At 44.9% G+C, this 12344-nt stretch overlaps 1 protein-coding gene across 1 annotated transcript in view; it reads left to right on the top strand.

Moving 5' to 3' along the window:
- LOC113955459 (nucleolar RNA helicase 2-like) overlaps window positions 1-11788 on the top strand; it is a 13133-nt gene extending 1345 nt beyond the window's left edge. The window contains exons 3-17 of the mRNA XM_027660997.1: window positions 13-186; window positions 314-577; window positions 1714-1789; window positions 2759-2937; window positions 3812-3929; window positions 4158-4343; window positions 4677-4822; window positions 5066-5215; window positions 7288-7449; window positions 8014-8133; window positions 8616-8689; window positions 9441-9600; window positions 10414-10548; window positions 10963-11007; window positions 11542-11788. Of these exons, the coding sequence (XP_027516798.1) occupies window positions 13-186; window positions 314-577; window positions 1714-1789; window positions 2759-2937; window positions 3812-3929; window positions 4158-4343; window positions 4677-4822; window positions 5066-5215; window positions 7288-7449; window positions 8014-8133; window positions 8616-8689; window positions 9441-9600; window positions 10414-10548; window positions 10963-11007; window positions 11542-11709 (2157 nt within the window). The 3' untranslated portion in view covers window positions 11710-11788. The remainder of the gene's footprint in view (window positions 1-12; window positions 187-313; window positions 578-1713; window positions 1790-2758; window positions 2938-3811; window positions 3930-4157; window positions 4344-4676; window positions 4823-5065; window positions 5216-7287; window positions 7450-8013; window positions 8134-8615; window positions 8690-9440; window positions 9601-10413; window positions 10549-10962; window positions 11008-11541) is intronic.
- Window positions 11789-12344: the final 556 nt, after the last annotated feature.

The raw sequence follows: 12344 nt of genomic DNA on the forward strand, positions 1-12344 counted from the left end.
GGGGCGGGGCGCGCGTCCTGGGGCCGCCGAGCCGAGAGCGGCAGCGGGAGCGGCGCGGCCGCCGCGCACCTGCCCGGGGAGCAGCCGCCAGCCATGCCCGCCGCCGAGCCCGAGCACAGCCCCGCCGAGCCGCAGGCGCCTGCTGCCGCTGAGCCGCTGCGCCGCGGCCGCCGCAGGAAAGCCAAGGTGAGAGCACCACGTGCGGCCGCGGGGGCGGCCATTTTGTGCGGGCTTCGGGGGGCTTTGTGTCAACTCGGGGCGGGCGGGACCGGGGAGCGGGTTCCTCCGGGTAACGGCGGCTTTCCCGCGGCAGGACGAGGCCGCGGAGAGGAAGGTGAAGCGGCGCGGTAAGGCCGAGGGCGAGCAGGCGCAGCCCGAGGAGAGCGGGCTGGGGAATGGCGACCTCGAGCCGCCCCTGCCCAAGAAGACGAAGAAAATCAAGGAGAACAGCAGCGGTTTGGTGGGAGAGAGCGACGTCGCACAGCACGCCCTGGAATCTTCCCCCACTGCGAGCGACAGCGGGACAGCCCCGGCTGCCCAGGGCGGGGCTGGCGGAGAGCAGGACAGCGACGCCGAGGTAGGGATGCTCTGGCAGCAGAGCCCTGGTCTTGATTAATTAGCGTCCTGCTGGTAGTTAGTGGGCTTAATAGCATGTACTGGTCGCTGTGTGGAGACTTGAGGTGCGAGGGCTGTGGGAGCGCAAGGCAGCTGTCCTAGGCAGCTTATTCCGCTGTTCCACGCGTCGGGAGTGCCCAGCATCCTGCCCAGCATCCTGCCCAGCATCCTGCCCAGCATCCTGCCCAGCATCCTGCCCAGCATCCTGCCTGTTCCTGCGGGGCTGAGTGAGGCGAGGCAGCACATGCACCTACACTTGGGAACTGGCTCTCCACGTGCTTTCCCCCTCGCGGTGGATGCCGAGCGTTTGGAGCAGCGTGTCCTGCAGTGCAGGAGGCTGGATAGCAGCGAGCAGTTTCCTCTTCTTCGTGTTGCAGCTTGTTCTGTGTCTCGCAGCATAAAGGTTTCTCCCTGCAGCACGGGCAGTCACCATCCCAGAAGCGTGCTTTGTGCTGCTATGGCACTTTCTCTGCTGGCAGGACGTCTGAAGAAGTATTTGGCGAGGTGTCCTGTAGGGGAAGGCAGGTTTTCCTTGTTAATTCCCATTTCATCTGTGGCCTCGCAGATACGTGCAAGGGGGCCCTGCTGGTTGCCTTGCCCTGTGTAGGGCCTTCTGTGGGTAGTTTTGTGTTTCAGGTGGGAACGCGAATCAACAGATTTTGTGCTTTTTGTACATTGGGTGTAACAATGGATCTTTGAAGTAAAAGGTAAATTGCGAGCTTTAGGTATTTAGTGGTGTTTAAAGTTCAAAGCTCTTTGCATGTTATACTGACTAGGTGTCTTTTAAAAAGAAATTCCTGCTTTGCACACTGAATTGTGACACCAAGTATGTTTTGTTGTGGAAAACAGTTTTCTATTGGTTTCAGTGGACCCTAAGTTAAGACTTTTAACAAATAGTTTGCCTTTCCTGATTTGCTGTGCATATATGCACAGGTACCTGCATCAAAAGGGTTTTCTTTTTCTTTAAACAGGAAGGAGGTAGATGGTGAAATTGTGATGGTAAAAGCAATATACCACTTCTCTTGGGTGCCTATGTAGGGAATGTTATATGCTTATCTCTGAGGGCTAATAGATTTTTTTTTTTTTAAATCCTGTTAGGAGCTGACAGAAGAAGCAAAGGAAGGCGCCTTCTCTAATTTCCCTCTCTCCCAAAGCACTGTCGACCTTCTCACAGGTTAGTTAATGGGACAAAAGATATTTCTCTGAATGTTTGCTCAGAATTGCACTCTGTTACCTGCATAAGTAGAAGCCCAAGGGTAGATTGTTCTAAATCATCTTAAATTTATTATGTGGTAAGAATATGCATATGAGCAGTCACTGTAGACTGAAAAAATCTACTGTTTTTAGTAGGCAAAAAGTTTGTTTTGTTCATTTTGAAGGGCCCTAAGGTGAATTTCTTATTCTATGCAGTGATTATTCCTTGATCTACATTTTAGAGACAGGCTTTCTTTTCTTGTCAGCATCATTCCACTTACTGTGTATCTTTATTTCTCTTCCTCTGTCTGCTCTCTAAAATATTGCTTCTTAAATAAGCTTAATGGAGTTTTGTGTGCAAAGACTATTTGCCTCCTGTGAACGGATTGTCTGTGATTATTCTCATGCTTTTGGGCATTTTCATATCTCTTCTCAATTAGTTTTGTAATTGCTGTAGGGTTCTTGTCCTCTGTGTTGAGAAGCTGTGCAGTTCTTGTTCCTCAGACAAAAATTCTCCGTGTTCCTTTACGTTTTCCTTGCTCAAAAGTTTCTCCTGGATGCATTGTTTCATTTCCACTGTGCAAAATCTCTGTGAAGTTTTGGAATGTTTTGGAACGAACACCCTCACCTACTCCCCACCTTCAAAACTGAGCTACCACAAAATCTTGGACTGTATCAGACAAAATGTGTTGGGTTTATTCTCCTTTCTCTCTTGTTGTCTTATACCACATATCCCAAAGAAGGCTGTATTTCATTGTGGATACTCAGCTTTGTGTTTGGGAGTGGAATACCTTTTGATCTAGAGCAGGAATAAAATATAAAGATACGTGTTTTTTTTCTAAGTTGCGTACAGGATTTGACATGATGTGCCCTATATATTTGGGCTGTTTATGAGGGCTTGTAATTGTTTGTTCAGCTTTTAGTGAAGCCTCTTTCAATTATCTTGCAGCTCGAGGTGTAAAATACCTGTTCCCTGTGCAAGTGAAGACTTTCCAGCCCATATATGATGGCAAAGACGTCATTGCTCAAGCTCGAACGGGAACTGGGAAAACCCTTTCCTTTGCTCTTCCACTGATTGAAAAACTCCAGAGTGTCTCACAGGATGGGAGAAGAGGCCGTGCACCCAAAGTAACTTACCACCTAAGGGTTAACACCAAAACCTGAGAGCATGGCAGGTTTTGAAAGCAGTTTTACTATTGCTTTGGGGATTTCTGCCTCAATTCACTGAGGTGGTTTCTCACTATAAATTCCATGGTGATAATGGAAGGCTTTTGGGGTTTCCTCCTCCCTTCCCCCCATGTGTGGAGGCCCAACAGATGCAATTCCAGAGATGGAATTGGTAACCAGGTGCCAGTGATCAGATATCCTGTTCCCATGCAAATGCAGTGTATAGTTAGACTGCAGAAATGGTAATGGTGTGCAGACTTGTCACCTCTTTCATCCTTCTGTTTTATTAACTTCAAAGGCAGTGTAAATTTTTAATTCTTATTTTCTGAAGGGATTTAAAGAGATAAAATTAGCACTTTATCAGTTCATTCTTAAAATGTTGGGGGAAGGGTAGATACCTGAGAAAGGCAGGCAGGTGGGGAGGACAGATATATGGCTAGAGTGCATCATGCTGTGTATCTGTTGAAATCTTACTAGTCCAGATTTAGTGACTGCTCTTACCCCTTAATGCTGAGCTGCACCTTCATTGCCCTTGGTAATGTTACTTGGTAATGTCTTATCTGGCTCTAACTTTAGAAAAAAAAGTATTGCTGTTCTACATTTCAGTTATTTTGCAATGCTTTGCCTCGTTTCCTCTTATTGCCTATGAGGCTGTCTTGGCAGACTCCAGGATGCAGGGAATATTGCTGGGATGGTGGGAAGCTGTGGGCGCCTCTGCAACAAGTGTAGAGTAAAAGTGGTAGTTCAAGCTGTTTGACACGAAGTAAACCCTTTTTTCATCCTACACCCTCTCCCAAGTACAGCTGCATTTTTGTCTCTTTTTCACTCCCTGCAGGTGCTGGTTCTTGTTCCAACCAGGGAACTGGCTACTCAGGTAGCCAGAGACTTCAAGAATCTCACAAGGAAACTGTCAGTTGCTTGTTTTTATGGAGGAACTCCATATAAAGAACAGCGTGAGTAACCTCTGTGGAATTACTGCTGGATTGGAGTCGACTTTCTCCAAATGCATTCCATGAATAAAACTCTGCGTTTTCCCTCCTTAGACTTTGACTTCAGTCAGGAATTCAAGTGGCATTGCTTTCAAAGGAAGCACAAGTGTTACTGTGTACTGGTGTACTGCTGACTTTTTACCATGTTGTCTTTTAGCAGTCTGACACTGTCCTTGTTTTCCTGTCTTCCAGTTGATCTCCTTAGAAGTGGCATTGATATTCTAGTGGGAACTCCTGGGCGGATCAAAGACCACGTCCAGAATAGCAAGCTGGAACTTTCCAGCGTGAAGCATGTTGTTTTGGATGAAGTAGATCACATGTTAGACATGGGCTTTGCTGAACAAGTGGAAGAAATCTTAGGATTTGCTTATAAAAAAGGTAAATTCTGAGATCAGAAGAGGGGACAATGTAGAAAACACAGTTATGCTACTTTAAAAAACTGCTGTTGCACCCCCAACTTGAATTCTTTGTGTGATGCTAGTATCAATCCTCAGAAAAGGGCAAGGTAGAATTGGAAAAGGTTCAAAGCAAGGTGACAGATGGCTGAAGTCTTTGCCTTTGCTGTCTAAAGGATACTTAAAATAATTTCCTTGCTTTTAAGTTTTCTTGTTGCTTACTTAGTGCACATAGAAACCTGTCCATTTGAGAGCAACTCTTGCTTTTATATCAGTGTCAGGATCTGTGTCTGAAATCGATGGCCTTTCCTTCCAGGCTCTGAGAACAACCCTCAGACACTGCTGTTTTCTGCGACTTGTCCGCGGTGGGTTTATGATGTAGCAAAAAAGTACATGAAAGATGAGTATGAACAGATTGACCTGATTGGAAAGAAGACCCAAAGGACAGCCACAACTGTGGAGGTGGGTGATTGTGCTGCAGAGCAGTGCAGGTCCTGAGAGCAAGTGGCCTCAATGAAATGGGTTGTGGATTGACTTTACGAATGCGGGTGTGGAATGACTTTTCACGTGATTGACATACAGATTTTGTAAGCAAAGCTTTCATGTGGGGGCAGTAGTGTTTGCAAGCTTAAAAAAAATTTTTCTTGGTTCCTGTGCGTGACTGAGATATAACACAGATGGTGGTCACGTTTCCTTCCCAAACAGCACTTGGCAATCCAGTGTCGGTCCTCTCAGAGAGCAGGAGTTCTTGGGGACATCATCCAGGTCTACAGTGGCAGCCGTGGGCGGACCATTGTCTTCTGTGAGACCAAGAAGGAGGCAAATGAGCTGGCCATGAACGCCTCGCTCAAACAGGTACTGAACGGGGAGCAGGGGGTCGGACGTTCAAGGATCGGATGCCCTGAAATAAATAGGAGGTTGAACTGTGTGGATGAGTTGTTTCTCTGGGTGGTGGTTTTAAGACTTATAAAGCTGTTTCTAAAGGTAAAGCTTTGCAGTTAAAATATTCTCTTGGCTGTGATTATGAAATTATTCCTTTGGCTTTAAAATCATGCAGGACACAACCAATAGGAAATGTGCAGCTTATGCTGAATAAGCTGGAGACAGTTGTAATAAAGAGAAGCTAGTGTAGTGCACAGGTCCCGTCCTACATTAGTGTGCTTTCTGGATTCCCATATCTTAATGGCATTTATTCTTTGAACAGTCATTAGGAAAATCCAACTAAAATGGTAGAATGGAATGTCTTGTTGCCCTTGGAAGGTCCATCAATAGTTTGTTCAGAACCCAGGTGTATTGAGCAGGTCTTCTATCTTTGCTTTTTTTAAGTGTGGGGGAAAGTGCTGCATATTTTTCAGAGAAAATCCCATTAGATACTAAATACTGATTTATGGAGAAAGAGCAGTGGTGGGAATACATGGTTTACCCAGTATTAGATAAATGTCACATACCATCCACATTAAAAACTTGCAGCAACAATTTTTGCCTGTTGGCCCTGCTGCTTTCACAGTAAATCCAATCACTTTGTTCTTGGGTCAGTGTGTGACATGTTTTTTTCTTACACTGGTGAGTTCTGCTTTAGCATGCTACTCATTTGAATTCTGAGCTTGTTGCTCTCCCCTTTCTCCTTGTCAAACTTCAGTCTGTTTGCTCTGCCATTAAAAGTGGAGACTGTTCAGATCACCTGTAGGGTTTGGGAATGCCCTGAAAAGTTCACTTAAGCTTCTGTGGGTTTTTGAGATGGCTTCCCAGAGATGTTATGAATGTGTGTTTTAAGTGTCTTGAAGCATCACTGGCAAAAGCAGGTTTGATGTTAAAAGTGTGACAAAGTCCATTGGCTTGCTAGAGTTCACTCTACAACCTAGTGGACAGTTAAAGCACACAGAGAAAAATAGGACTAAAATCAATCGATCTGAAATGAAGAGAAACTAAAAGTGATCTGTGCGGACGTTGGGGGTGAAAAAAAGGGTAAGGATAAAAAGGATTAAGGGAGACACTCCCCTTGAGTCACAAGGTTCAGAGTGGACCCCTTTGCCAAAGAGCCCCGGAGGTGACCAGTGGTTTAGGCCTAAAGGTTTTAACAGCAGTTAAACAATAGCTTAATTTAAACAGTTTAACAAAAGATTCACACGGAGTTTATCACAGCCCAACAGTAACTCACTCACAGGCCTAACTTGCTTATGAATTGAACGTGCTTAAGGAGTTCCCCCCAAATTCAGTGGAGCAGGTCCAATGCCTTTGCATCTTCTCAACATGTGAAGGGCTGGGCCTCGAGGGCGTCAGCACAGGATCCAGCATTTGGTGCTGCTCCTCCAAGAATAGCAAACTTGGGGGTCACAAGAGAGCTGGATTTAGTCATAGTTCTTTTCCATCCTGGCTGCAATTCAGGTCAGTAATAACGAAAATGTCGTTCCACTTGAGTTGTGTTGCAGGCAAGAAAAATAAAGTTTCCAAGGCTGTTCATTACAAAGCAGGAGCTCATTAGGCAGTACAAGTTCCTGGGAGCTGAGACTGTGTGTCTGATGAGCTCTGGAGGAGCTCAGCCCAGGTGCTGTTCCTCAAGGCTGAGGCCTAATTAGCACCTCTGCTGTCACAGTGCTGCCTGAGGAGGGAGCACCACCACAAGAGAGAGAAGTCTCTTGCTACCTCTTGACAAGCATTGCTTTAGTAACATTGCTTCCATTTGTTCCCGTGGGAGTAAAAACTGAGGTTGGCCCCCTTGGCACGTCATAGTGAAAAATTAGGAGTGTTATTGTTCTAGAGAAAGATCAAACCACAAAGTAGGATACTTTATATTTTTTTGGTATCAGCTTTGTAATTATGTTCTATTGCTCTACACAGTGTTTTGGGGTTTGTAATTAAATGTCTGTAGATAATATGGCCTAGACTCCCCCTCTAAATGCTTTGTGAATGGTTTGTTACACTGACAGGATGCCCAATCCTTGCATGGAGACATTCCACAGCAACAGAGAGAAGTTACATTAAAAGGCTTCAGAACTGGTGTGTTTGAAGTTCTGATTGCAACAAATGTAGCTGCCCGTGGTTTGGATATTCCTGAGGTTGACCTTGTTATACAGTGCTCGCCACCAAAAGTAAGTCATTAGGGGAAATTAAAATTGTTGGGGGTTTTTTGTGGTGCCAGAATGGTGGGTTATTTTTCTATTTCACCAGAAGTATGTTCCAGTTCACAAATGAAGTGGATTTTTCTGTAAATGCCAGGCCTAAAATTTCCTAGTTAAACTTTGGCATTTTGAGCTTTGATTAAAGTAAAACTGTTGGGTTTTGTTTACTCTGGAAAGTTGTAAGATAGGTTTTGACATTGTTTCAGCTTTTCTGAATGCCTTCTGAGTGTGGTGTAGTTTTATTACAATTATAAAATACTCCTGCTGTCTTTTTCTTCTTCTGAAACTCCAATGGAGCTTTTTATTTAAATAAAATAAAAGTGTTTAACAAGCTAGTGTTTGTTAAAGCTGAGCAGCGTACTTGGGTGGGGCAGTGTACCCAAACCTAGATGGTTTATGTGTAGTTACAAGTTTGGGTATAAACACAATGGATCACTCCTTAGGCTTCTGAATTAGAATTTAACTTGCATTTAATCTGAAATGTTGACAGTTGAATGACATTAGGTTTTCTCCTGTTGATCTGAATTTCTGAAGGATGTTGATTCCTACATCCACCGTTCCGGGCGGACGGGCCGCGCTGGCCGGACCGGCATCTGCATTTGTTTGTTTCAGAGAAGAGAAGAAGATCTTCTGAAACAAGTCGAGCACAAAGCGGTGAGTTCTGCCTCAAACCTCTGCTTAATGAAATTATTCAGCTCCTACAAGGACCTGGCCACTCTTAGACTTTGTAGCTGTGGGCTGCTTGTGAGTCCAGTACGGCACTCATGTCCCATGGGCTGGTAGGCCTCAAATGTTGCTGTTTGGTGTTTGTAAATGCTTTTATGTCAATCTGTTCTTGTGTCTCAGGAGTTTTTGTATGTTGGCAGTCCTCTGTGGATGTCAGCAGGCAGGCTGGGAATGCATGAAGGAGGAGACCATACCTTGCATTACAGTTTGCATGTACATTAGAATAAAGTAGCTCCAGATAAACAAAGCCAGGAACTTAGAAGCTTTATTTTAGCTTTGGAAATAACTTAAATAGAGAGAATATTGATCTCTTAGACAGTAAGTAGAGGTCTCAGTAATGTGACTTAGGTAGGATTGAATTGTAGAGTGCTGAAAATACCTTTAACTGTAATTTGTTTTCTTGATTTCAGGGGATTACATTTAAGCGTGTGGGCGTTCCCTCTGCTACAGATGTAATTAAAGCTTCAAGTAATGATGCCAAAAAGTAAGTTTATTTTTCTGTTCTTAGAAAAGGTCTAAAGATGTTCCTCTAGATACTGTTAATGCAAAGCCCTAAGGGATCAGAGCTGTATGTGGGCATACACATACAGGCTTTGCCTGTGTTGTTGAAGTCAACTGCTTCGTGAGTAGACATCCTCAGATGGTCTCAGTAAACCTCTGTGTGCTGAACATAGACCTCTGCATAGAACATAATGTTCTCTAAGTTCTTGCAAAAATTAACCTTTGTTTGTATCATCAGAAACCAGTAATAGATCAGGGAATTACTGTCATGAGGGGGAACTGATTTTGTCTGCTCAGATGATACAGTAGCAGTGTGTTAAGAGCAATACCTGGTATGACGAGGAGTTACTCTGCAGTAGTGAGGGTGTTTAGCCCTGTCCTGTGTTTCTTTGTGTTGTTTTATTCCCAGGGGTTGTGTTTTTTATATTCCATGCATTTTTGTTTATATTTGCTTCCCCATTGGTTGAAATTACAGTGAAGCAGATTAAAATAATTAGTGAGGATTTGACCAGTATAAAGCAGATCATGGGCATGGTGTTGGGTGCACTGTACTGAGAAAGGGTGGGAGGTGCCAGGGTACCCAAAGGAGTGTTACAGAAGTAGTTGTTTTTAGTTCCCATCTTTTTTTTTTGCTTGCCTTTCCCAGAAATAACCAATTTAGGCGATGCCTTAAACACGACTGCACTTCACACTGGCCTTTTCTGATCTCTTCAACTTTTGTTGTCACCATGTAGGTTGCTGGAGGCCATTCCTCCTTCTGCAGTCGACTACTTCAGAAAATCTGCTGAAGAGCTCATAGAGGAGAAGGGGGCAGTGGCTGCCCTGGCTGCAGCCCTGGCCCATATTTCGGGGGCAGCTTACATCCAGCAGCGCTCCTTGCTCAACTCCACGGCCGTGAGTGACTGTGCCCCGTGGTTAATGGGAATGGATGTGTGAACTGCTTGTGTCCAGTCCATGGGGGGCACCTTCTTCCCAGGCATTTTCAGTAGGGTTTCTGAAGAACTGGCACCCCCAAGCTCCTGATTTTTTTTGCTTGTTACTTAATTGAAATCAGCTCTTACTGGGAGAAATTTGTAATCTGTAAATTTCCTTGTGATGAGAGTTAAAAGAATTTCTCCGGAGGCTGACGTGGCAGAAGACTGATGCTCTAAGAGAGTTAGCTAATGACATTTTACAAGCAAACAAATTGGTTTGTGCTATTGTAGTTTTCCCTTATCAGGAATCTTTTTACATTTTTGTAGTATTTCAAGTGTAGCATGTGATTACCTGATCTCAAAGACATCTTTAACCAAAGAAAAGTACAGCCCTTCCTTTTTCTAATGTGTTTAGGGAGAATGTTGCCCACTTCGTTGTGTGGTAGCACAGTTCTGGACATAAGATGGTTCTCATATCAGTTTGGGGTTTTTTTACCTGTTTTCTAGCAGTAAGTTTATGTATTGAATAAATGTATCTCTTCTTCTGACTAAAATGCAGAAATGCTATTAGTCTTCATATCAGTGGGCAGTCCTAGGTTAGATGGATGCCTTCAGCTTCTTAGGAGGCTTTTGGTTGCTTCATTTTTGGGGAGCTGATTGCTTAGGATAAAATACTGCATAACACATTATTATGTAGTATACTGCATAACACATTATTATGTAGTTCTTTAGTGATTTACAGGCTATTTGACTATGTTTAATCTTGTGAAACGTTTTTCTGTGTCTCTTGCAGGGCTTTGTGACCATGGTGTTGAAGTGTTCCATAGAGATGCACACCATGGGCTATGCCTGGCGGGGGCTCAAAGAACAGCTTGGGGAGGAAGTGGATGACAAAGTGTCTGCAATGCGTTTCCTCAAGGGGAAGATGGTGAGATGGCCCAGCCTTGGGAAGTAGGGTTGTGGAGTGGTGTGTGTGTTTGTGTGTGTCTGTGTACACATATGGCCAGTTGGTGCAGTGATGGAGGCAGGAGTTCCAAAATACTGGTATAAAAATTTGGTACCTCGTGGTGCCATGTGAGGCCTGTCTTACTTTTAAACAGACAGGCTGATGGCAGGCAATGCTGCTGTCAGCACAGAGCATTTTGTTTTGAGCTTTCCTGTTTTAATTCTCTTCTTCTTCAGTTTATAAAAAGCTTCCCCCAAAAGACCATGCTTTCTGCCACTCCTGGTTTCTACATGTATGAGTGGTTGCAGGTGCTGCCTTTCTGGAGCTGTGTGTCTTCTCTGTCCTTGGATGTATCTTTGGAAAGCACATGCCTCTTTTTTTTGTTTACTCTTATAGGGGGTCTGCTTTGATATCCCTGTTGATGAACTGAGTAACATACAGGTATGTTTGTGTAGCCAGAGTTGGCTTTAAAAGTTGATAATTTGAAATGTGGCAACTGCCATATATAGGGTTGAATATAGGGTGGTTTGGGAGGTTAAGGTTTGTGTTTTAATAAGGACGTTGCGTAGGCAACAGGGTGATTAGAAAGAGCACAGCACAGTCATTAGAAAATACTCTGTCGTGGCTCTTTCTCATTTGTGTTTTCATGATATTACCTGATTTTACTAAATCCTGTGGTCTTTGTCTATTCTGGGTTTTGACCTCTCCAATGAATTTGAGAGTTCACCAGTTTTTTGTTGACTTCACTCTGTCTTGTCCCTTGTGAGGGTTTCTCCTTTGTCACAGGAGTGTGGGTGTTTGCTGGGGGGAATCTGGTGACCTATTTTGGCAGGGGTGGGATTTGTCTGGAAATGCCTGTGTATTCAGTGGGATTTGTCTGGAAATGCTTGTGCATTCAGTGTTGTTTTTAATGATACAGGTACCTTGGACACTCCTGCAGGCACATAATGTCTTGTTACATTGGTCTTGTTTCAGGAACAGTGGAAGGACACCAGGCGCTGGCAGCTGTCGGTGGCAAAGGAGTTGCCTGAACTGGAAGAGTATCCCCAGGAGGCGGGACGAGGGTTCTCAAAGTTTGGAAATGGAAGGCAAGGCAACTTCAAGAGGAACAGCTGGTTCAAGAGTGGGAACCGAGGACTTTAACAGAACACTTGATTAACCTCCAGTACAGACATGGGACTGAGCTGAATTTTATCAAACAGTAAAAGCCTGTTAGACACTCCTCTTTGTCTTTATTCCTTGATAAAGCAGCCTGTCTTTGAAGATAACTAAAAAACATGTTTGCTGAGATAACTGGGTGTTTTGGGAGATTTTTCTTCCTGCCCAGCAAAGCAGCTGCTGTCTGTAAGGGCATCCCTGTCCTGGGGTGGTGAGTGTGCCTGGAAACTTGGCACTGTGGGGAACAGCACTCATCCAAACACGGACAGCCACCAAACCTTGCCCGTTCAGCAGCCCTTGCACTAAGAAATCTGGTTCTAAAATTTTTTTCAGAAAAATCTGACATCAGCCTCTCAGCACCCTTCCTCCAGAGCATCCCATGGATGTTGGGGCTCCGGTTTCCTTTAGGGTGCTTCTGTTTTCCAGCTCCTTCAGGGTACCGCCTGTCACAGACTGCGGGGGGGTTGGGGGGGAACCCCGAAGGGTTGGAAAGATGGGGGCCCGCTGAGGGGGCGCTGGATGGCGGTGGGGCAGGATCGGGATTGGGATGGCCCTGCTGAGGGGGCGCTGGATGGCGGCGGGGCGGGATCGGAATGGCCCCTATGAGGGGGCGCTGCGGG

This window comes from Corapipo altera, unplaced genomic scaffold (genome assembly GCF_003945725.1).
Source record: "Corapipo altera isolate COAL_440 unplaced genomic scaffold, ASM394572v1 133, whole genome shotgun sequence".
Classification (NCBI taxonomy): Eukaryota; Metazoa; Chordata; class Aves; order Passeriformes; family Pipridae; genus Corapipo; species Corapipo altera.